Source organism: Protopterus annectens, chromosome 3.part1, assembly GCF_019279795.1.
Source record: "Protopterus annectens isolate FY-2018-M chromosome 3.part1, PAN1.0, whole genome shotgun sequence".
Taxonomy (NCBI): Eukaryota; Metazoa; Chordata; order Ceratodontiformes; family Protopteridae; genus Protopterus; species Protopterus annectens.
The window spans coordinates 688,151,050-688,176,431 of record NC_056732.1 but is presented as its reverse complement, the minus strand read 5'-3'; the positions used below and the strand labels follow the sequence as shown (position 1 = coordinate 688,176,431).

The window sequence follows — 25,382 nt, the reverse complement described above, 5'->3', positions numbered from 1 at the left end:
TTTCCTCCATAAAAATCCATGCCTCGGCCATTTTTGTAGAATTCAACACTGATCCACCCTTATTCTCTCACCCACTCTTAAGACAGTTCCTCAGAGGAGCTAAGAATATAAGACCACCAAGGAAACAACCAATGCCAGCCTGGGATCTTAATTACATTCTAGAAAAATTAACATTGCCTCCCTTTGAACCAGCTGCCTCAACAGATTTGCAATATTTGTCCTGGAAAACAGCTTTCCTTCTGGCCATTACCTGAGCTCGTAGGGTTTCGGAACTACAAGCCCTCATGGCTGTGCAGCCCTTTCTCATCTTCCATCAGGACAGGGTTTCCCTTCGAACCAACCCGTCATTTATGCCTAAAGTGGTATCCAGGGTAGCTTTAAATCAAGCCATACACTTACCTACCTTTTACCCCAATCCTCAAAACAAAGGGGAAAGACTGCTGCACTCCTTAGACATCCATAGACAGCTACGTTATTATTTGGACAGAACAAAGCCTTTCAGGAAATCAGAACAACTTTTTGTGTCCTATGCTGTAGGAGCTCAAGGGAAGCCAGTTACCAAACAGACAATTTCAAAATGGATAGGCCACTGCATACGGTTTTGTTACTCCTATCATGGAAAATCTGTCCCTACAGGCATCAGATCCCACTCCACCAGGGCCACAGCTACCTCTACAGCCTTCCTCAGAGGAGTTCCTACCAAAGATATTTTGGAGACAGCCACTTGGAGTTCTGTGCATACCTTCACTAAACACTACCACCTGCCTTTATATTCCAAAAGTAGAGCAGGCTTTGCCACTGCTGTATTGCAGGGCATTCTGGCTCATCCCAGTTCCACCTAGTGCCTACCACCCTGTGCGTAGCTTTGGGATTCTACCCATCTGTGATTACTGCAGCTGTATGCACGATGAACATAGTACAGTTTTGTACCTACCATAAATGTAGGTGTTCGAGTGCTAATACAGCTGCAGTACAGGTTTCCCTCCCTCCTTCCCCTCTTGGTAAAGGCATAGGGCCTAACCCCTCTTCATACAAACTGTTTGGGTTATCCTTCTATGGTATATTTGCTTGCACTACTGTTTTTTGATTATATTGCATTGCATATATATAAATATGGGGGCACCTGACATCTGGGGCAAGAAAGACTGAAGAAAATGGCGTCGGCTGTGTCTTATATACTCCTGCCTCACTGACGTCAGGAAAGAAAGCGACAACAACTGACGCCGGACCTAGACTTTGGAATTTGGCCGACCGAGGACCCGCCTGACGGCAGAGAACCCATCTGTGATTACTGCAGCTGTGTTAGCACTTGAACATCTACATTTATGGTAGGTACAAAACTGTACTTTCCTCCTACCATTAGATCCCACTCTACCAGGGCAACAGCCACCTTTCTCAGGGGGGTTCCTACCAAGGAAATTTTAGAAGCTGCAACTTGGAGTTCTGTACACTCCTTCACCAAACACTATCACTTACTTCTTTATTCTAAGTCCAGGGCGGGCTTCGCCACTGCAGTTCTGCAGGGCCTCATTGCCTCCATTAACCCTCTATGATACCTCCACCCTACCTTAGCTTCGGGACTCAACCCAAGTGTGATGAGTGCAGCAGGTTAACACGATGAACATAGTACAGTTTTGTACCTACCATAAATGTAGATGTTCGAGTGTTCACCCTGCTGTAGTCCAGATTACCCTCCCTCCAACCCCTCTGATCTACTGGCTAAATCTCTACTATGCCTTACTGATGTATTTGCTTATAGCTGAAGGGATTTTGTGTTTGTACAGTGTTCACACCATTTGGTACTAATTTTGACCACCTTTTTGGGGGCACCTGACATCTGGGGCAAGATAAACTGAAGAAAATGGCGTTGGTTGCAATATATGTACCCCTGGCGCGCTGACGTCAGGGATGAGGCGACAGCAACCGACGTCGGACTAAGACTTTGGAAATCCGGCCGACTGCGGGACCGCCTGACGACAGGATAACCCAAGTGTGATGACTGCAGCAGGGTGAACGCTCCAACATATACATTTATGGTAGGTACAAAACTGTATTTTACTAGATGCTCCTTTGAATAAGGACGGTTTGTTTTGCACCAAAGCAGAAGAGGTTCTTAAAAAGATAGAACAAAAAGCTAAGTCTATGCAGACTGTTAAAGAATTCTTACAAGTGCAACCCCCTAGATTCATTAGGCATTGCCCTTCCAAACACTGGCCCTTTCCAGGCCCTCCAGGCTTTCTCAAACCAGACCCAGGGGAAACGGACTATCCAGACTACAGTCTCAAGGTATGCAGAGATCTACGCAATGGAGTGCCCCCACTCCAAAAGCAGGGAGTGGTAAACCACCTCCTTACGGAAAAAGCTCACAATTACTTCTTTCCTCCACTCCCCAGCCCTTCCCAATTGCTTGTGCCCCTAGGAGGAAAACTTGCACTTCATTCAAAAAACTGGATGTCCATCACTCAGGACCAGTGGGTCCTCAACATTGTATCCCAGGGGTACAAATTTAATTTCCATTCACTGCCAACCCCAAGCGGGTTTCCAGACCTTCCTCCAAACCAGTGGGCAGAGGCTCAAAACCAAGTACTTTCCCTGCTCAATATCAGAGCTGTTCAGTTGGTTCCATTAGAACAGAGGGGTGAAGGATTCTACTACAGACTCTTCCTGGTACCCAGGAAAGAGGGCTCTTGGTGCCCAATCCTGGATCTTTCCATTCTCAACACCTTCCTGGTGGTACCAAAATTCAAAATGCTTACCCTGCAACAGCTTCTTCCTATGCTAGCCAAGGATTCCTGATTAGTCACTCTAGACTTAAAAGAAGCCTATCTGTATAGCCCCATAAGGGAATCATGTAGGAAGTATCTACGTTTCAGGGCAGGGTCTGCACATTATCAGATGTTCATCATGTTTCACTGTTGCAGTCATTACATTTGGGTAATCTGCTGGCAGGTTGCCCTCAGTTGGCCTGATTAACAAAGTCTTGGGTCCTGCGTCGGTTGCTGTCCCCCCCCCCCCTCCCAGAGGCCTAGGATTGAATTTGACTATGAATCTTCTGAACAGGACTCTGTTTCTTCTGACTCTTCTAATGATCTGGATTTGTCCATACCTACTTATGAGGACTCTGATGCAGAGGATTTCATTCCCTCTGCTTCTCCACCTGAGGATTTCTCTTTTGGGGAAACTTTACATACCTTAAGGGAGCATTTCCACTGGGAAAGTCAGGATTTCTCTGAATCCAAAAAGAGGCTTAGGGATTTCCTTCTTCTTCCTCAGCATAGGCCTTTGGCTATACCTCCTGTACTAGATATTGTTGATGATGTGTTAATCCAGTATGGCCCCTGATTCCTTGCCTCCAGCCCCTAGCAAACCAGACAAGGTACTACAGGTTTCCTGAGTCCCACTAATTCCTTTTCAAAAATCCTGTTGTGGATCCTGAAACCATTTCTCAGGGGCCCAAGGGCATTAAGGCTTCTACTGCTAAAAATCCTACCCCTTCTGATAGAGATTCCAGGGCGCTGGATAGATGGGGTAGAAAGGTTTATACTTCTGCAACCTTAGCAATTAGGGCTTTAAACTGCCAATTTCATATGCTAAAATATCAACAACATATTATGGGACTGCTTAAACAGATAATGATGTTGATTTCTGACTGTGTGGAGAATAAAGATTTGCAGGATTTATTGTATTCAGCTGAACAAGTTGGCAAACATACTTTGCAATGTGGTTTTGATTCCTTAGAGGCCTCTTGCAGGACTGCTGTTACTGGGTCTGTGCTTAGAAGGCATGCTTGGCTTAAGGAGCAATCTCTACCTGATCATGTTAAAGTAAAACTTTTGGATGCTCCTTTACAGCAGGACCACTTATTTGGCAGTAAGGTTGAAGAAGTTCTAAAAAAGATGGAAGATGAAGCTAAATCTCTGCAAACTGTGAAAGATTTCTTACAAGTGCATCCTCCTAGATTTAGCAGGCATTGGCCTACTAAGAACTGGTCCTTTCCAGCTCCTTCCAGAGCCACTACGGCCAAACCCAGACATACCAAAACCACCAGGTTTCAGTCCCAAGGGACTTACAGAACTAAGCAATGGGGTGCTTCCACTTCCAAATCTGGAAACAATGCACCACCCTATGGTAAACAGTCTCAATGACTTCCCTTTGAAATTACTAAGCACTTACCTCTTAGCCACCCCTTTGGGGAGAAAACTGGCTCTTCATTCAAGAAACGGGCAACTTATAACCCAGGGCAAATGGGTTTTAAATATAGTATCCCAGGGATACAGATTTTATTTCCACACGCTGCAAACTCCAAATCGGTGGCCAGACCTGCCCCCAAATCAGTGTGCAGAGGCTCAGAAACAAGTACTTTCCCTCCTAAACATGGGGGCTATTCAACTAGTACCAGAAGAGGAAAAGGGACAAGGTTTGTATTCCAGACTTTTCCTGGTACCCAGAAAAGACAAATCATGGCGTCCAATTCTGGACCTGTCTACTCTAAACACCTTTCTGGACTTTCCAAAATTCAAGATGCTGACTCTTCACCAGTTACTTCCTATGTTAGGCAAGGATACCTGGTTGGCAACTCTCGACAAAGAGACTTACCTGCATATCCCAATCAGGGAGTCTTGCAGAAGATTCCTACACTTCAAAGGAGGCTGCATGCATTATCAGTTCTCTGCACTGCCCTTTGGCTTGTCTACTGCGCCCAGGGTATTCACAAAGTGCCTGGCTCCAGTAATTGCATTTTGCAGGCAAAGAAATATTGAAATACAACCATACCTGGACGATTGTCTAATTCAGGCAGAAAACCAGGCCATTCTTCTAAAACATCTGGTGTTTGTAAAAAGGCTTCTAACCTGTCTAGGGTACACCATAAATGAAAATAAATCTCAACTGGTACCCTCTCAAAAAATTATATTTCTGGGTGTAAGCTTGAATACAACTGCTTTCCTTACGCCAGAAAAGCAAATTAATTTGGTGACTTAATTCAAACAGGTGGCCACAAAAACCCTGCTGTCTGCAAGGCAAATACTGTAAGCCTTGGGGTTCATGGCCTCATGCATTCTTCTAATTTCATATGCAAGACTGCATATGAGGAAACTTCAGTGGTACTTAAAACGTTTATGGAGTTAACCTTGTCACAGCCTGGAAACAATGATTCCCATCATACCTTGCCTGCACCTAGAGTTCCTATAGTGGGCAGAGGCCTGCCACCAAAACAAGGGACTGCCATTTACACCACCCCCTGCTGCCCAAACCCTAACTACAGACGCATCAGACTATGCATAGGGAGCTCATCTGGCAGCAAAGTGCATTCAGGGCAAATGGAGCCCAAATCAAATGCACCTTCATATCATTCAAAAAGAAATGCTAGCTGTACCGTGTGCACTGACAGCCTTCAAGGACTACCTTCATCCAGGACAATTACTGATAAAGATGGACAACACCACGGTTATGTTGTACATAAACAAGCAGGGGGGGTACACATTCCTACCCCCTCTGCAGACTAGCCATGGCATTGTGGAACACGGCCTTGAGCTACCAAGTACAACTACAAGCTCAATTCCTGCCAGGAAAGCAGAATGTTCTGGCAGACGAACTAAGCAGAAATCTCATGGACCCTCACAAATGGAAACTGGATCCACGGATTTTCAACATGTTGACACGCAAGTGGGGGAGCCCAGACATAGATCTTTTTGCCTCACCCCAGAACTACCAGTTGGACAAATTTTGCACAAGAACTCATCAAAAAAAAGCCTGGAAAGTGGATGCTCTGTCCTTCAGCTGGAAAAACCTATCAGTCTATGTCTTTCCCCCTCTGACTTTGCTCTCCAAAGTTCTACTAAAAGTCAAACAGGACAAACCAAAAATTATTTTGATTGCTCCAGACTGGCCTCACCAACACTGGTACCCACTCCTGTGGAGTGTGTCACACATTTCTCCGTGGCACTTGCCTCAGTCACCTTCCTTGCTGTCTCAGCAGGAAAACCAAATTCTGCACCCTCAGCTCCAAACATTGAATCTTGCAGCTTGGCTAATCACCTAAATTCACCCTTAGCATCCCTCAGCAAACCTGTGATGGATGTCATTTTGGAGGCAAGAAGACCTAGTACTAGAAAATCTTATGCTGACAAATGGAAAAGATTCTGTGCCTGGAATCGATCTCAAGGGATGAGCTTCATGAGGGCCTGTCTTTTTCTTCCATAAAAATCCATACCTCAGCCATTTCATCTCATTACAACACAGACCTCCCCCCTCTTCTCTCATCCTTTTCTAAAGCAGTATCTCAGAGGGGCCAAAAACTTGAGACAACCCAGGAGAGCTCCAACCCCTGCCTGGGACCTTAACTTTGTATTGGAGAAACTCACAGTACCTCCTTTCAAGCCAGCCTTCCTTTTAGCAATCACTTCAGCTAGAAGGATATCTGAATTACAGGCCCTTATGGCAGTGGAGCCTTTCATCATCTTTCATGCGGACAGGGTGTCACTCAGGACCAGTCCATCATTCATGCCCAAGGGTGGTATCCAGTATAGATTGTAATCAGTCCATTCATTTGCCAACTTTCTTTGCCAATCCACAGAAAAAGGGAGAGCGGATTCTGCACTCATTGGATATAGACAGACAACTTAGATTCTACTTGGACAGGGCTAAATCTCCAAGAAAATGTGAACAACTGCTGGTAGCATTTGCTGCAGTGGCAGAGGGGAAGGCTTTTTCAAAGCAAACAATTTCTAAATGGATAAGCCATTGTATTCATTTCTGTTATAAGCACCATGGAAAACCTATCCCCCAGGGGATCAGATCTCATTCCACCAGGGCTGCATTTACTTCAGCAGCCTTTCTCAGAGGTGTTCCTACCAGGGATATTCTAGTAGCTGCTACCTGGAGCTCAGTTCATACTTTGACCAAGCATTATCACTTAGCAATTTTCTCTAAAGCCAGAGCTGGCTTTGCCACTGCTGTTTTGCAGGGCCTTATAGCTGGTCCTAATGCTGTATAAATCCATCCTCCCAACCTTAGCTTTGGGAGTCTACCCAAATGTAATGACTGCAACAGTGAAACACGTTGAACATAGTACAGTTGTGTACTTTTACCATAAATGTAGATGTTCGAGTGTATTCACTGTTGCAGTCCTGGATGTTCATCAGGTTTTGCTGTTGCAGTCATTATTGTTGGGTTATCCTGCTGGCAGGCTACCCGTAGTCGGCCCGATTCCAAAGTCTAGGTCCGGCGTTGGTTGCTGTCGCCTCTTCCCTGATGTCAGTGTGCCAGGGGTATAAAAGAAGCAGCCAATGCCATTTTCCTCAGTCTTTCTTGCCACGCGGTGCCCGAAGCATAAGCAGTTCGCAAGTGCCGGTCGGCCGACTCCTGAGATTTTCAAATCAGAATTTCAGATCCGAAGTCTTCATTAAAGCTAAGTACCCCGTTGGGGAAATGTTTTTCTTGCTCCAGACCGATGTCAGAAAAAGTTAACGGTTGTATTTCTTGTGGAAAGCAAATACCTCATAAGGATTTTCACTCTTACTGTATTCCTTGCTTAGGCCCTGATCACAACGTTGCTAGTTGTCGGTTTTATGCTAGATTTCACCAACGCACTATCAAGAGTCAGTTTGATTTTGCTTTCCATTACTTTGTCCGAAGATTTAACTATATAATGCCATCACCGCAGTTTACAAAAAATGCATGGCCAAGGAAAAGGATAGACGTCCGAGGTCCAAAACCGATGACGAAGCCTCTTCTAGGCCAGTTGCCGGTTCTCAGTGAGGCGCTTTCGCAGCCCCTGGCGCACGCTACCTCATAGCCACAGGCCGCTTCCGACTCCCACGTGGAGCCGACTGGGCCTCTGGATACTCAAGGTATTGGCTCCTCGGAAATCAGTCCCTCAGATGGGTCCGGAGCCGCAGAGCAGGCATCGGCTTCTGAGGGTGTTTTCAGACCTACACAGCTATACATTAAGCCATCCTCAGCTTCAAAGACTAAAGCATCATTAAAGACAAAGAAACAAGTACAGCATTCTTCTACTCAGACTACCATGCCTAAGAAACAAATGCTCAAAATGGCCGAAGACCTAATTACTTTGATCAGGGGTACCCATCCCCCTCCTGATAACAGGCCTAGGCAAGAGACAGAGTATGATTCTTCTGATCAGGTTTCCATTTCTTCTGATTCCTCTTCTGAACAAGATTACTCCATGCTCCCCTATGAGGATTCTGATGCTGAGGAATCTATTCCTTCAGCCTCCCCTCCTGAGGATTATTCTTTTGGGGAAACCTTACACACCATGAGAGAACATTTCCACTGGGAGAGCCAAGATTATTCTGAATCTAAGAAAAGGCTCAGAGATTTTCTGCTTCTTCCCCAGCACCGACCCCTAGCTATTCCACCTGTGCTAGACATTGTGGATGATGTATTCACAGAGTCCAGCCTGTCCCCTGACTCTCTCCCCCCTGCACCTGCTAAGCCAGACAGATACTACAGGGTTCCTGATTCTCATAAATTCCTGTATAAAAACCCCACTGCTGACCCAGAAACTATACCTCAAGGCCCCAAGGAGGTTAAAGCTTCCACTGCAAAAAACCCTGTCCCCTCTGATAGGGAAGAAAGTCTACACTTCTGCTACCCTGGCTATAAGGGCCTTAAATTGTCAGTTTCATATGCTTAAATATCAGCAATATTTAATGTCACAGCTTAAACAGAAAATGTTGACAAATACTGAATGTTCAGAAAACAAAGAATTACAGGATTTATTGCCTGCAGCTGAACAAGTGGGAAAGCACACTTTGCAATGTGGTTATGATTCACTGGAGGCCTCCTGCAGGGCTGCTGTTTCAGGTTCTGTTATTAGAAGGCATGCTTGGTTAAAGGAACAAAATCCGCCTGATCATGTTAAAGCAAAATTATTAGATGCAAAATTACAGCATAATACTTTGTTTGGTACTAAAGCAGAAGTAGTATTGAAAAAAAATGTAGGATAAAACAAAATCCATGCAGACAATCAAGGATTTCTTACAGGTACAACCACCCAGATTTAGCATAAACTGGCCTTCAAAAAATTAGTCCTTTCCAGTGTCAGACAGACCACAAAGAGGCAGATACAGGCGTCCCAGAGGCAGAGGTCAGCCCCAAGGTTCATACAGACCTAAACAATGCAGTGCTACTACCTCCAAGAGCGGATAAGACAAATCACAACCTTACAGGAAACAGTCCTAATGACTTTCCTCTACCAAATCCAAGCACTTCTCTATTGGCAGCCCCCTTAGGGGGAAAACTAGCACTTTTTTCTTCAAATTGGCAAAGGATTGCCCAAGACAAATGGGTACTGAACATAGTGTCCCAAGGCTATAGGTCCCATTTCCACACTCTACCAAGGTCAAAAGGTATGCCAGATCTGCCACACAATCAATGGGCAAAGGCACAAAAACAAATTACAGCCCTCATGGACATGAGGGCCATTCAGCAAGTACTGCAGCAAGAACAGGGGCAAGGATTTTACTCCAGACTCTTTCTAGTACCCAGAAAGGACAAAACCTGGAGACCAGTACTGGACCTGTCTATACTAAACACATTTCTGGAAGTTCCAAAATTCAAGATGTTGACTCTACAGCAGCTACTGCCCATGCAGGGCAACAAGGCTTGGCTCGTAACCTTGGTTCTAAAAGAGGCATACCTGCATGTCCCAATCAGACAATCTTGCAGAAGATACCTCAGATTCATAGCTGGCTCAATGCATTACCAATTCTCTGCACTGCCCTTTGGCTTATCTAATGCGCCCAGGGTCTTCACAAAATGCCTGGCACCAGTAATTGCATTTTGCAGACAAAGAGGAATTCAAATATATCCCTACTTGGACAACTGCCTAATTCAAGCAGAGAACAAATACATTCTTCTAAAGCATCTGGCATTTGTAAAGAGATTATTAATTGGCCTAGGGTACACAGTAAACGAAAAGAAATCAAAACTAGTGCCCTCTCAAGAGATAATATTCCTGGGTGCAAGCTTAAACACAACTATGTAGATGGCTTATCTCATGCCAGACAAACAAAAGCATCTGACTACTTACTTCAAGACATTGGCAACAAAAACCCACTTATCTGCAAGGAAAAGCCTGCAGGCCTTTGGTTTCATGGCATCCTGCATCCTGCAAATTCCATATGCCAAACTGCATATAAGGAAACTACAGTGGTATTTAAAAAGTGTTTGGACTCAACATCGCCACAGCCTGGGGACAGTAATTGCACTCATTCCCTGCCTGCAACAGGAGTTTCGATGGTGGGCAAAAGCCTCTCACCACAACAAGGGTCTGCGATTCAGGTTACCCACAGCCGGACAGACACTGACAACGGATGCATCCAGCTATGCCTGGGGGGCACATATGGCAGGAAAACGCATTCAAGGCACATGGCCTGCAAACCAAATGCATCTTCACATCAATCAAAAAGAGATGCTAGCTGTTCAGAATGCCCTGACAGCTTTCAAGGACCTGCTTCATCCAGGAGAACTACTGATAAAAACAGACAACACTATGGTCATGTGGTACATAAACAAGTAGGGAGGTACACATTCCTACCCCCTTTGCAGATAAGCAATGACCTTATGGGACACGGCTTTGGCTTTTCAAGTTCACCTGCAAGCACAATTCCTGCCAGGAAAAACAAATACTCTGGCAGACGAACTAAGCATAAACCTCATGGATCCCCATGAATGGAAGATGGATCCACAAGTCTTCAACATGATAACAAGCAAATGGGGATGCCCAGACATAGATCTATTTGCCTCCCCTCACAACTGCCAATTGAAAAAATATTGCACAAGGATATATCACAAACAAGCATGGAAAGTGGACGCCCTATCCTTCAGCTGGAAAAATCTAACAGTATATGCTTTCCCCCCTTTGCTTCTTCTTCCCAGGGTACTCCTAAAGGTCAGACAAGAGAAGCCAAGCATGATACTAATTGCACCAGACAGGCCACGCCAGCACTGGTACCCAATTCTGAAGAGCTTGTCTAAAGGTCCAGCATGGATATTGCCTCAAACCTCTCAATTGCTGACCCAACAAAACAGTCAGATCCTGCACAGCCAACTCAGGACCTTAAATCTGGCAGCATGGTGGATAAAGTAACCATTCAGAACACTCCACTTACAAAAGCTGTTATGGATGTTATCTTGGAGGCCTGAAGGCCCATTACCAGAACATCTTATGCAGAAAAATGGAAGAGATTCTCTGCTTAGAACCAGGAACAAGGCATAGACATGAGTGTGCCAAATATCCCTCAGATTTTACAATACCTAACTGAGATGCTAAACAAAGGCCTTTCCTTCTCATCTATTAAGATTCATGCCTCTACCATTTCAGCCCATTACAATATGGAGCCACCTATCTTTTCTCATCCTTTACTAAAGCAGTACCTCAGAGGAGCCAAAAACATTAGGCCTCCTAGGAGAGCACCAATTCCGACCTGGGACCTCAATTATGTTTTGGAAAAACTCACACTGCCTCCCTTCGAGCCAGCATCAGCAGCAAATATAAAATTCTTATCCTGGAAAACAGCTCTGCTCCTGGCAATAACCTCTGCAAGACGAGTCTCAGAGCTACAAGCACTCATGGCTGTGGAACCTTTCATCATTTTCCATCCAGACAGGGTTTCCCTGAGAACAAACCCTACATTTATGCCTAAGGTGGTGTCCAGTGTGGCCCTTAACCAAACCATTCCTTGGCAACTTTTTATCCTGATCCACAGAACAAGGGTGAGAAACTTCTACATTCTTTGGACATACACAGGCAGCTGAGATTCTACTTGGACAGAACTAAATTTTTCAGAAAAACTGAGCAACTTTTGGTGTCATATGCTGCAAGTTCACAAGGAAAGGCTATCTCAAAACAGACTATTTCTAAATGGATAGGCCATTGCATCCGTTTCTGCTATTTACAACATGGCAAATCAGTGCCTAAGGACATTAGGCCTCATTCCACCAGAGCAGCAGCCTTCCTCAGAGGAGTACCAACCAAAGATATCTTAGAGGCTGCAACTTGGAGTTCATTGCACACTTTCACAAAGCACTACCATTTACCTCTCTATTCTAAGTCCAGGGCAGGCTTTGCCACTGCAGTTCTGCAGGGCCTCATAGCCCCTCCAAATCCTATTTAGACCAGCCACCCTACCTCAGCTTTGGGATTCAACCCAACAGTAATGACTGCAACAGTGAAACACGATGAACATAGTACAGTTGTGTACCTACCATAAATGTAGATGTTCGAGTGTATTCACTGTTGCAGTCCAAGTTACCCACCCACCATCCCCTCTTTCCTTTGTGGAACTTATCTACACTTCTTTATCCTATACTACCTTTTTGGTGTATTTGCTTGTAGATGGAGGACATGTTATTTTTGTGCTTGTATTTTTATTGGCATATTCTTTCAGCCTTCCAATTTAGGGGCACCTGACATCTGGGGCAAGAAAAACTGAGGAAAATGGCATCAGCTGCTTCTTTTATACCAATGATGTCAGGGAAGAGGCGACAGCAACCGACGCCGGACCTAGACTTTGGAATCGGGCCGACTACGGGTAGCCTGCCAGCAGGATAACCCAACAGTAATGACTGCAACAGTGAATACACTCAAACATCTACATTTATGGTAGGTACACAACTGTACTTTACCCTCTCTGTAGCCCCCTGCTTTTCTTTTACTATACCTCTTCTTTCTTTTATTATGCTTAAAAGCGTTTTTGGTGTATTTGCTTTTGTTTGGAGGTATGTTTTTGTGTTATTATGTATATATATATATATATATATATATATATATATATATATATATATATTGCTTCCCATTTGGGAACACCTGACATCTGGGGCAAGAAAAACTGATGTAATGGTGTTGGCTGCATGTTTTATACCCCTGACGACCTGATGTCATGGAAGAAGGGACAGCAACGGACGCAGGACCCAAGACTTTGTTAATCAGGCCGACTGAGGGCAGCGTGGCAGCAGATCACCCAAATGTAATGACTGCAACAGCGAATACACTCGAACATCTACATTTATGTTAAGTGTACACAACTATACTTTCTCTGCACTTCCCTTTGGCTTATCTACTGTGCCCAGAGTATTCACAAAATGCCTGGCTCCAGCCATTGCATACTGCAGGCAGAGAAATATCCAAATTTAGCCATACTTGGACGACTGCCTGATTCAGGCGGACAGTCAGGAATTGCTGCTGCAGCACCTGACATTTTTGAAAAGCCTTCTCACTTCCTTGGGGTACACCATCAACGAAAAAAAAACAAAACTGGTACCCAGTCAAAAGATTGTATTCCTGGGAGCAAGCTTGTACACAACTGCCCAGATGGCATTCCTCACCTCAGGAAAAACAAGTCTATCTGACAGATTATTTCAAACAAATGGCCACCAGAACCCAGCTATCTGCAAGAAAAATACTGCAAGCCCTAGGGTTCATGGCCTCACGTATACTGCTGATTCCATATACAAGAATGCATATGAAGAAACTCCAGTGGTACTTAAAAAGTCTTTGGTACCAACATTCTCAGGACCTGGAAACAGTCATTCCTATCATACCCTGTCTAAGGACAGAGTTCCTCTGTTGGGCAGAAGCATGCAGCCACAACAAGGGACTGACCTTTACTCTACCCCAAGCCACCCAGACCCTAACCACAGACGTATCAGACTATGCCTGGGGGCACACATGGACAGAAAATGTATTCAGGGCCACTGGAGCCCAAGTCAAATTCAGCTGCACATCAACCAAAAAGAGATGCTAGCTGTACAGAATGAACTGACAGCTTTCAGATCCCTAATCCTTCCAGGACAACTGCTAATAAAAACAGACAACACCACAGTTATGTGGTACATCAACAAGCAGGAGGGAACCCATTCCTACCCACTCTGCAAGCTAGCCATGGCCATGTGGAACACGGCCTTGGACATTCAAGTCCACCTGCAAGCTCAATTCCTGCCAAGCAAACAAAACTTACTGGCAGACTACCTAAGCAGAAATCTCCTAGACCCACATGAGTGGCAATTGGAGCAAAGCACCTTCAACCTTCTCATTCAGAAATGGGGGAATCCAGAGGTGTATCTCTTTGCCTCCCCCTACAACCACCAGCTCAACAAATTCTGCACCAGGAATACTCGCAGCAGGGCCTGGAAAGTGGATGTCATATCTTTTCAATGGGTAAATCTCTCAGTCTGTGCCGTTCCCCCTCTTCCCCTCCTTTCAAGAGTATTGCTCAAGATAAAACAGGACAGACCAGGGACATTTCTGATTGCCTCAGATTGGCCACGCCAGCACTGATACCCAGTACTGCGCACCCTGGCACCTACACCAGAATCCAACCCTCCTCTCTCAGCAGGAGGGACAGATTCTGCATCTGCAACTACAAACCCTAAATCTTGCAGCCTGGCTTATTCCTTTAATTCTCCCCCAGCAACCTTAAGCAAACAGGTGCTGGACGTCATTCTTGAAGCCAGAAGACCCAGTACAAAAAAATCCTATGCTGATAAGTGGAAAAGGTTCTGCTCATGGATTCAATCTAAAGGAGAGGACACAACTCTGCCCTCTCTGCCCCTTATACTGGATTACTTAGCAGATCTACTCCCCAAAGGCCTGTCCTTCTCCTCCATTAAGATACACGCCTCAGCCATTTCTGCTCATTACAACACTGAGCCACCTCTGTTCTCGCACCCTCTTATCAAACAGTTCCTGAGAGGGGCAAACAACTTAAGGCCACTAAGAAGAGCACCCACCCCTGCTTGGAACCTTAACTTTGTACTGGAAAAGCTCACGCTAGTCCCCTTTGAACCTGCTGCATCAGCAGAGTTAAAATTCCTCTCTTGGAAAACGGCCTTGCTTCTAACCATCACATCTGCTAGAAGAGTGAGCTACAAGCACTCATGGCTGTGGAACCCTTCATTAGTTTCCATGCTGACAGGGTATCCCTCAGGACTAACCCTTCCTTTATGCCTAAAGTGGTGTCCAATGTGGTTGTCAATCAATCCATCCATTTGCCAACCTGCTTCCCTAATCCTCAAAATAAAGGGGAAAGGATCCTGCACTCCTTGGATGTGCACAGACGGCTCAGATTCTACCTTGATAGGACTAGTCCCTTCAGGAAGTCTGACCAGTTACTAGTCAGCTTTGCAACAGGGGCAGAGGGCAAGGCCATTTCAAAACAAACTATTTCCAAATGGATAGCACATGCATCCATTTCTGCTACAAGCACCATGGGAAACCAGCCCCTCGGGGGGTCAGAACACATTCCACTATGGCAACATCTACCTCTACAGCATTTCTCAGGGGAGTCCTACCCGGGACACCTTGGAGGCTGCTACCTGGAGTTCTGTACACACCTTCGCCAAGCATTACCACCTGCTTATCTTTTCCAAATCCAGGGCAGGATTTGCTACAGCAGTCCTGCAAGGCATACTAGCCAGCCCTAACTCTTCTTGACTGCCTCCACCCTTTCTCAGCTTTGGGAATCCACCCAAGTGTGATGACTGCAACACTGAAACATGAAGAACATAGTACAGTTGTGTACGCTTACTATAAATGTAGATGTTCAAGTGTATTCACTGTTGCAGTCCTGGTTTCCCTCCCTCCAGCCCCCTGTTTTTCTCTCCCTCTCTCTCTCTGCTGTCCAGGGCTGTTACTAACCCCTTCTGGGGTATTGGTATTTATTTTTTTACTTGTGGTGTTTTCCCCACCATAACCTAGCTCCCTATTTGGAGGGCTCCTGACATTTGGGGCAAGTAAAACTGATGTAATGGCGTCAGCTGCCTGTTTTTATACCCTAATGACCTGACGTCACTCCTGGAGTGACAGCATCCGACACAGAAATACCAAGTCGCTGGTATTCGGGCCAACTGAGGGCTACCTGCAGGCAGGTAACCCAAGTGTGATGACTGCAACAGTGAATACACCCGAACATCTGCATTTATGGTAAGTGTACAAAACTACTTTATCTTCATTAGGAGCAATGTATAGTTAGCAATTATGGAATAGGTAAGGCCAATCTCTAACCAAATGGGATAGGTTAATTTGAGCATAAAAAGGGAAATTGTCTAGGATTAAACTTGCAGACAAGGGCAGATAGCCCAGTACTTGCCCATGAACTTATGATTGCAAACTGACATTCATTAAGTGTAGCTGTAGATGATAGCACCAATGTCTGTTCTTTGGATTTGTGACTGTGGTAGAGCTGCATTGGTGTTTACACACTTACTGAAATTCCCATAAAAAGCCTTTTTTTTCAGCTGAGTGAACATGATAGACTCAAAACATGTATTTCCAAATCTGTCTTTAGAAAATATAAAGGACAATTTTTTTAATAGACTATAAACCAGATAGTTAGTTTAGATCCTACTAAGCAAAGCCGTGATCTAATTTCCTTGCTGAGCTAGGTACAAGTACAGTCATAGGCCTAAATACTCGGGCAGTATCTCTCAAAATGGGAAACATTTGTTAACTTTAACTATGAGACACATGGCACAGTTAAAATGTGTCACTTTATACTTAGTGTTTTGTTGGCTGAACAATGTGATTGTTATATTTAGCACATTAGTGCCATGGTTAGCGTTCCTGCTTCACAGTAGTTGACACTCTGGTTTGGTTCCAAGCTGTGTTGCCTTCTCCATGTAGATGGCATTTTCTCCTTGTGTCTGAATGAATTTTTACTAGGTTCTCAAGTTTTCTCCCATATCATGAAGACGTGTGGTAGGTGGCTTGGCAAGGTTCTAAATTTCCTCTTCGTGGATATACAACTACATGTGTGCCTGCAGTGAGCTAGCATCTAATCTAGCATTGCCTTCCAGGTTCAGGTGACCCTGAAATGAAGTAGGTAATGGAAGTGAACAAACAGATTAGTGATCTCCATGAATTTTTATTTTAAAGTCTTTACACTAAACGTTTAAAATGTGTTTCAGTATGTAACAGTGAAGTTTTGTTAAATGAACTGCACATCGTACTGAGGTACAGTAGTGTCGTATGAGTATATTTAAACATTTTTGGAGAGAATGTGAATAATGGAGTAATATACACAGTATAAAGCATCAAACATTTACTGATAATGTATGACCTGGCCACTTACTGCAGTCTAGCAAGGGGCAAACTGCTATTGTGCAGCTGAACGGAAGTAACAGCAATGTTAAAACTTATGGGAATGAGTCTGCCAGAACACTACTGCTGCCTTATTGTTAGCTGCCTAGTGGCTTCTTTTACTTTATCTGTTTAAGTAATAACACCACATATAATTTAAGTTCTTCTGTAATGTTTTAAAAGATTATTTTTTAACACATTTCTCGGATATCATTTTCCTGATGAAGCGAGTGTCCTTTTTTATAATTTCTCATTTAAAGTGATTTAAAGCATTTTGAATATAAACAATGTTATTTTGATTGAGTAAATGTTTTTTGTGCTATTTGGTATTGTTAAAGCAGCTGTAATACAGACATGATTATTTTACAAGGAAATAAATGCATTCAGTTCATGTTACTTATTAATACTAATTTGAATGCATCATTTTAGGTGACATCAGGATACAAAGCCAAAACCATTAATGCTGCCCTTCCTGCACTGTTTCTGGACCCTCTTCTGTCTCTCTCTGTTATGGATGACAGTGAACTGAGGCAGCTAGTTCTAGAAATCTTGAACAATCTCGTTGATCGTCATGACAACAGGGCAAAACTCCGAGGAATACGGTAACTTCTAAAGTATTAGAGATCATGAATTAATGAGGTTAATGTGATATTTTCTTAATACGATTAAAGTAACTAGACATGCTAATACAATTGCAACCGTTAGTTTATTGTTATTGCTAATGATTGCATCGTCCTAACAGAAAGCATCAGGCAGCTAAAATGTCAGACTCTTATTTTACATCAAGATAAAGAGTAAACATTAAAAGAAAAACTGCAAATGGTGTAACTAATGATTCTGAAAATAAAAATACATTTCTAATTTTCTTGAGTAAAGTAGTTGCATGCACTCCAGTGCTCCCTGTCAAGCTGCAGAATTTAGTTCAAGTCTTTGAAGTTTTTAATTTCAAACAAGTTTTGCTACCCTTTTTTAAAAGTAGAAGTTTCAAGTGAAAGTGATCCGTGCTTATTCAGCATCATTCACTTTATTATTGCTGTATTTAAGGCGAGTAAATGTTCATGAGTTCAGGTGGGAAGTTAGCCCAAAGGCAGTTATTTTAAATTTTTTTTAATAGTGTCCATTATATAATATAGGTGTATCACTGATTAGTGGTTTTGTACTTAATCTATATGACTTTCATGTTTCTCAGTGTTTTTGACTGTCAGCAGTTAAATATCTACTGATCCATTTATTTGGCAGTTTTAATCTGTTAACATGTCTTGGTTTAGGTAGAAATGTTCCTGTGTGATATTGTATTGAACTCAGGTTTGCCATTGTTTCCTACGTTTGACTTGGATCTGAGAATTGAGCATTACATTTATTCAGAATGTTTGTGAAGGAAGCAGATTTCTGTAACTTCAAAAGGTTGGTCCAAAGTCTCCCTGCTTTGTTTTTAGAGTCATGATTTACTTAAGAGAAGTGTCTTCTCATGATTTGTTGTTCCTCATGTTTGGGAGACTCTCTTTTGTGCAGTGGCCATTTGAGCTGCAGTTTATTGGATATGTTAAATAAATCGTTAAAGTAATACAAGTCCATAAACTTTTTATTAGTAATATTTTTCTTAGCAATAAGAAGCATGTGTAAGTACCAGTTGGACTTTTGTGAGTGAAAAACTGTTGTTGCTTGAGGAGGATGGCAAAGAGCAGGTAACATAAAAGTAAAGTCGTCTTGCCTGTTTATGTAGGAGGCCCGGGGTATTCAGGGTGATGATTCTTATCACATTTTGGTCTAAAAAATGTAATGTGTTACATAATTTGACATACTTAAAAATAAAACTTTACAAATAGAAGGCCATTTATTAATACGTTTTAACATTGTAATTCTTCTAAGAAATGTAGTTGACATCTTAATACTTTATTGTATAGAATTGGCGAACTTTGATATGCCTGTCTGTGCTAGTAGAGATAGCTTTTGTAATGTTTTCTTGTCTGTCCAGCACAAATGTTTTAGTTTATAGTTTATTACTGATGGCTAGGTTTGTAGTGGTGGTTATGCTGTCTGCAATAACCAGGCCAGAATGTTATCTTAGTTCATTTTGTAAAGTGTTATTTGCATTTGTTTGCCTGATGCTGGCAAGAAAAAACACCACAGAAGTCCATTAGCCAGTTCTTCAGCAGTTGCTGGGTCTTCAGATGATGATCATCGTGTTGATCACTGCTGCAGTAGCCTTAGCTTTACTGGTTGTATCCTGCCAAGGATATAACAGCCAGCCAACTTCCAAAGCTTCAGGGCCCCTTCTATGCTGTCAAAGCTTTAGACAGCTTGAACTGAGCTGTCTCAAAGCACATTTTGGTGCGCTAAGCCCTTCAGAGTTTTCTCGGCATGTGCTCTTCCTTTACCGGGCAAGTAATTTCCCTTTGAGGAAAACGTTCCACATTTAAAAGCTATTTAATGTACTTTCTTGCTAAGGAAAGTTGTTTTTAATCTTGGGAGTTTTTGTTTTAACGGGCTGTCATGAGACTTGACTGTACTTTCAAATAGGAGCACACATTTTCCTGTCAGTTAAAAAGTAGTTAAAAAAAATTTCTGTGGGGAGATCATTTATTTTACTTTTTGGGACTGGCAAAGGGTAGTAAAGTGCTTTTTACCACTTTTTCTCCCCTGGAAAAAAGTAACTTATGATAACTTTAAATTTTTACCGGCTTATACTGCTTGTTTTGTTCAAGAAAGAGGTATTTTTGGCTTGACAGTGGATTAAACTACTGGTCCCATGGTCTGTCCTCCTTTCAGCCACAAAAAAGAAAAAGTTAAGCAAAAACAACCACAGCAGGTTACCAGTTTGCATCAGCTGCAGATGGGCGACTCTGCTGTGGCCACAGCTGGTTCCTCAGACCACTCATCTTTTAACCCGATTCCCTCTGGTGTAGCACCCAAAACCACTATGGACTGGAGGTTAGCCACATCCTCTGTGGTTGTTTGGGTCCCCTCAGTGAACAAGGAAGAGCTACTCGGTTCTGACAGGGGGAACATAGAAGGCTTCCCTGTTTAGTCAGAATGTTGTGCATATCTCTGGAGAAGCTGCTTCTACCAGTTACAACACCATTGGCCCCATTTTCATGTAAAAAAAGAAACAGAAAACCATTTACTACTCCTCAAATTTCTCTAGGCAGTAATAGATTACTATATCTGGCGCAGTGTCTAATTCATGCTGTTCATCTTTCTTCTAAGATGATTTCTGGTTAAGAAAAAAAAGAGAGAGAGAGATGCCTGGGAGAACACTGAGGTTTATCAGTCCTTCTGAAAATTCTATGAGCTGTTACAGATGGAATTTCTAGAACCTTCACCTGTCAGCTTTAGAGGATAGTTGTCACTACCTGCAATTTTCCTGACAGTCAGCCTGATGCCCCTAAAAGGCAGATAGATTGTGTAAAGTTCTTTAGTCTTTTAAGTTTTTATGCACTCATTCCTAACCTGACCCAGTAGCTATTAATTTAGTTAATCCTACTGCTGCTAAACATGTAATTAATTCCAATCCTACTCTTTCTGATAAGGACGTGGAGATTACTGGTAAGTATGAGAAAAAAGTGTATGCTTTTGCAACTTTGATTTTCAGAACTTTGAATTGTCAGGCTTGTATGTTAAAGTTTATTCTAACTGTGATGGTATGAGTAATGTTTTGTCTGCAGTTTCTTTTTCTGAGGAAAAAAAATACTATGAATAACTTAGTTTCTTCAGTTATGATTCAGTTGATAATTCTTCCAGAGCTATGGCCACTGGTACTGTTTGATTAGGTTTGCCAGGCTGCATTCTCAGTATCTCCCCGATGATGATAAAGAGATTTCAAATTCACCTTTGGATAGCGATTTAGTTTTTGGTTCCCCTGCTGCAGAGGTGATCAAAAAGTGTGATGAAAGAGGTACGTTGATAGAGGGAATTGCCAAGATTTTTCAGCCCTTCATTTCCAAATTTTCTAAGAGATTCTCTAACCCTTGTCCAATTTATGCAAAAAAAACAAATTAACAGTCTTAACAAAATGCAGGTAAACAGATGCTTAAGAAGAAATAGGGAGGTTTCAAAATAATTCAGGGACCCCCCCCTCCCCCCAAAAAAACAAGGACAGTCCAAAGTCAGAATGATTGTTCAGTGGGCCTTGTCTCCAATCACACCCCCAACACACCACAAACCCTGGGATCCCCTTTCCTTTCAAGAAAGTTTGAATCTCCACTTCTCTATTTGGCACCAGATAGTTTTAGAGAAATGGGTTCTGAAGATCATTGATCAAGTTTACAAACATTAGTGGGAAGAAATTTTGGTACTTCCTTATTATAGTGGCCTTGCCGAAATTAGTATGGTGAGGAAACATTCTACCTAACAAATGAGGCGTGCTCCAGCTGCTTTGGTCACCCGTCTTGCTACCCAAAGTTAAAATAAAGTTTTGCAGGTAGGGTGTATTTCCTTACCTGCTAACATAAACGACTGACTGCATTTGTAGTTTTGCATTTATTAATTCGAATGCAAAGGGTTGGCAGGGAGACGGTAAAGGGAGAAACAATTATCGACACACGACATGTATACCCGAGCAAAGGTTGCCTTTACTTTTGTCGGCCGATCACATTCCTGGGCTGTGTATGCAGCCACCTGCTTTGCCTAAGTGGCCACACCATGGTTGTGTGTCAATACACTGTGTCCAACGACAGCACCGGCCAAACCTCCTAGGTAAGTGACCTTCCCGTCCATCTCCCTCCATACATCACAGGTACGCTCTGTAAGTATAGGAGGCGATACTTGCTGGAGCAAGTGGCCTGCTACAATGTGTAGGACCACTGCCAGGAGCAAGTGGCCTGCTACAATGTGTAGGACCACTGCCAGGGAAGGTCAGCTGCACTCAGAATCACTACAGTTCACAGTAAAACACTCAACTGAAACTGCTGTAATCGTCCTGATCACTGTTTATGTTACTATATTGGCAAGGCCGCTATAATAAGGAAGTACCAAAATGTTTCCTTTACAAGAGGTAATTCCTCATCCAGCAGACTAGGTCCTCTATTTCCCCCTGTCCTTCATCACATGTCGCAGGGTGAGGTAGAGCCAGATGTTCATCGTGTGACACTGCTGCAGTCATTACACTTGGGTTATCCTGCCATCAGGTGGTTCTCCAGTCAGCCTGAGTTCCAAAGTCTTGTTCCGGCGTCTGTTGCTGTCGCTTCTTCCCTGACGTAAGTGCGCCAGGAGGATATAAGATGCAGCCGACACCATTTTTTTCAGTCTTTCTTGCCGTGCGGTGCCTGAAGCAGAAGCAGTTCGCAAGTACCGGTCGGCCGACTCCTGAGATTTTCATACCGAATCCAGAACGGAAGTCTTCTAAAAAGTTAAGTACCCCGTTGGGGAAACTTTTTCTTGCCTCAGACCGATGTCAGTAAAAGTTAATAATTGTATTTCTTGTGGGAAGCAAATACCTCATAAGGATTTCCACTCCTACTGTATCCCATGTCTAGGCCCTGACCACGACGTCACTGGTTGTCGGTTTTGTGCTAGGTTTAACAAGCGCACTATTAAACGTCTGTTTGATTTTGCCCAACATTATTTTGGCAGAAAATTTAATTACACTATGCCGTCGGAACTTCCGACGACCGGAATTCATAAAAAGCGCAACGGCAAGGACAGGCATCCGAGGCCCAAGAATGACGACGAGGCCTCTTCTAGGCCGGTCGACGGTTCTCCGGTTTTCAGCGTGGCACCTACGCAGCCCCCAACGACTGCTTCAATAGAACCACAGACCGCCTCCGACTCCCACGTGGAGCTGGCTGGGCCTTCGGATGCCCCTGCAATTCAAATTACCTTGCTTAATCCTACAGAGGGAACCGAAGTAGCTGAACATTCCACAGCTTCAGAGGGTGTTTTCAGACCTACACAGTTAACAATTCAACCCTCTGTCAAGTCTAAGCCTCCCATAAAAGCAAAGAAAGAGACACAGCAATCTCCAGGGCAGGCTTCCATGCCTAAGAAACAAATGCTAAAAATGGCCGAAAACCTAATCACCCTGATCAGAGGGTCCCAACCCCCTCCAGATAAAAGGCCCAGACAAGAAGCAGACTATGAATCTTCAGACCAGGTGTCCATTTCCTCTGACTCATCCTCAGACCTAGGGTATTCCTTACCCCCTTATGAGGATTCTGATGCTGAGGAATCCATTCCATCAGCTTCTCCGCCTGAGGACTACTCCTTTGGGGAGACCTTACATACCATGAGGGAGCATTTCCACTGGGAAGGCCAAGATTACTCAGAATCCAAGAAAAGGCTCAGAGACTTCCTTTTATTGCCTCAACACAGACCCCTTGCTATTCCGCCAGTATTAGATATTGTGGATGATGTATACACTGAATCCAGCTTAAACCCTGACTCCTTACCACCAGCCCCAGTTAAGCCAGAAAGATATTACAGAGTCCCTGACTCTCACAAATTTCTATACAAAAGCCCTGTTGCTGACCCTGAAACTATTTCTCAGGGACCCAAAGGGATTAAGGCCTCATCACCTAAAAACCCAGTCCCCTCTGACAGAGATTCTAGAGCATTAGACAGATGGAGAAAGAAAGTTTATACATCTGCAACTTTAGCCATGAGAGCCTTAAATTGCCAATTTCACATGCTAAAATATCAGCAATTTTTTATTGTCTTAGTTGAAACAAAAGATGCTTCAAGATTCAGATCCTCCTAATTTGAAAGAAATGCAGGATTTATTGCATGCAGCTGAACAAGTGGGAAAACATACTTTGCAATGTGGTTTTGATTCCTTAGAGGCCTCCTGTAGAGCAGCAGTTACAGGCTCTGTCATTAGAAGGCATGCTTGGTTAAAAGAACATGCGTTACCAGATCATGTGAAGGCCAAATTACTGGATGCACCTTTGCAACGGGATGTGTTGTTTGGAGTTAAGGCAGAGGAGGTATTAAAAAATATGGAAGATAAGGCAAAATCTATGCAAACAGTCAAAGATTTCTTACAGGTTCATCATCCTCATTTTAGCAGAAATTGGCCAACAAACAATTGATCCTTTCCAGTCACAGACAGACCTCAAAGGGGCAGATATAGACGCCCAAGAGGTAGAGGTCAAACACAAGGCCCTTATAGACCTCGACAATGGGGTGCACCAGGCCAGAAAGAAGGGGAAGACAGACCTCAACCTTATAAAAAACAATCTCAATGACTTCCCAGTACAGCTGCCAAACAGCTCTGTCTTGGCAGCCCCCTTACTAGGAAAACTGGCTCTTTTCTATCACAATTGGCATTGCATCACCAAAGACAAATGGGTTCTCAACATCATATCTCAAGGTTACAGGTTCCACTTCCACACTCTTCCAAAGTTAAAAGGAATGCCAAATCTGCCACCAAATCAATGGACAGAGGCTCAAAAACAAATTACAGCACTCATGGACATGAGAGCTATTCAAAAGGTACCACCACAAGAGCAAGACCAAGGATTTTATTCAAGACTCTTTCTGGTTCCCAGAAAGGACAAAGCCTGGAGACCCATTCTGGACCTTTCTTCTCTGAACACTTACCTGGATATTCCAAAATTCAAAATGTTGACACTACAGCAGCTTCTTCCCATGCTGGGCAAGACAGCTTGGCTCGTGGCTTTGGACCTCAGAGAGGCATACCTGCATGTCCCTATCAGACAAAACTGCAGAAGATACCTCAGATTTCTAGCTGGTTCAATGCACTACCAATTCTCTGCACTAACCTTTAGCTTATCTACTGCGCCCAGGGTCTTCACAAAGTGCCTGGCACCAGTAATTGCATTTTGCAGGCAAAAAGGAATTAAAATTTACCCATACCTGGATGACTGCCTAATCCAAGCAGAGAGCAAGGACATTCTTCTAAAGCATCTGGCGTACGTAAAAAAGTTATTAAGTTTCCTGGGGTACACAGTAAACGGAAAGAAATCAAAGCTAGTGCGCTCACAACTGATAATATTCCTGGGTGCCAGCTTAAACACAACGGGCCCAGATGGCTTATCTCACGCCAGACAAGCAAGGACAACTGACTCAGTATTTTCATTTAATGGCAACAAAGACCCAACTCCCTGCAAAAAAAATTCTGCAGGCCTTGGGCTACATGGCATCTTGCATACTACTAATTCGATATGCCAGACTGCATATGAGGAAACTACAATGGTACTTAAAGAGTGTATGGTCTCAACACTGTCAAAATTTGGAAACAGTTATACCACTAATTTCTTGCCTACAACAGGAGTTTCAATGGTGGGCTCAAGCTTGTCACCTCAACAAGGGACAGCCTTTTACT

The 25,382-nt window shown here is 43.5% G+C and overlaps 1 protein-coding gene across 1 annotated transcript in view; it reads left to right on the top strand.

Annotated features, from left to right (window-relative positions):
* The window catches only part of EFR3A (EFR3 homolog A), a 2,300,516-nt gene that overhangs the window by 1,355,342 nt on the left and 919,792 nt on the right, over positions 1 to 25,382 (top strand). The window contains exon 14 of the mRNA XM_044066245.1: positions 17,531 to 17,703. Within this exon, the coding sequence (XP_043922180.1) occupies positions 17,531 to 17,703 (173 nt within the window). The remainder of the gene's footprint in view (positions 1 to 17,530; positions 17,704 to 25,382) is intronic.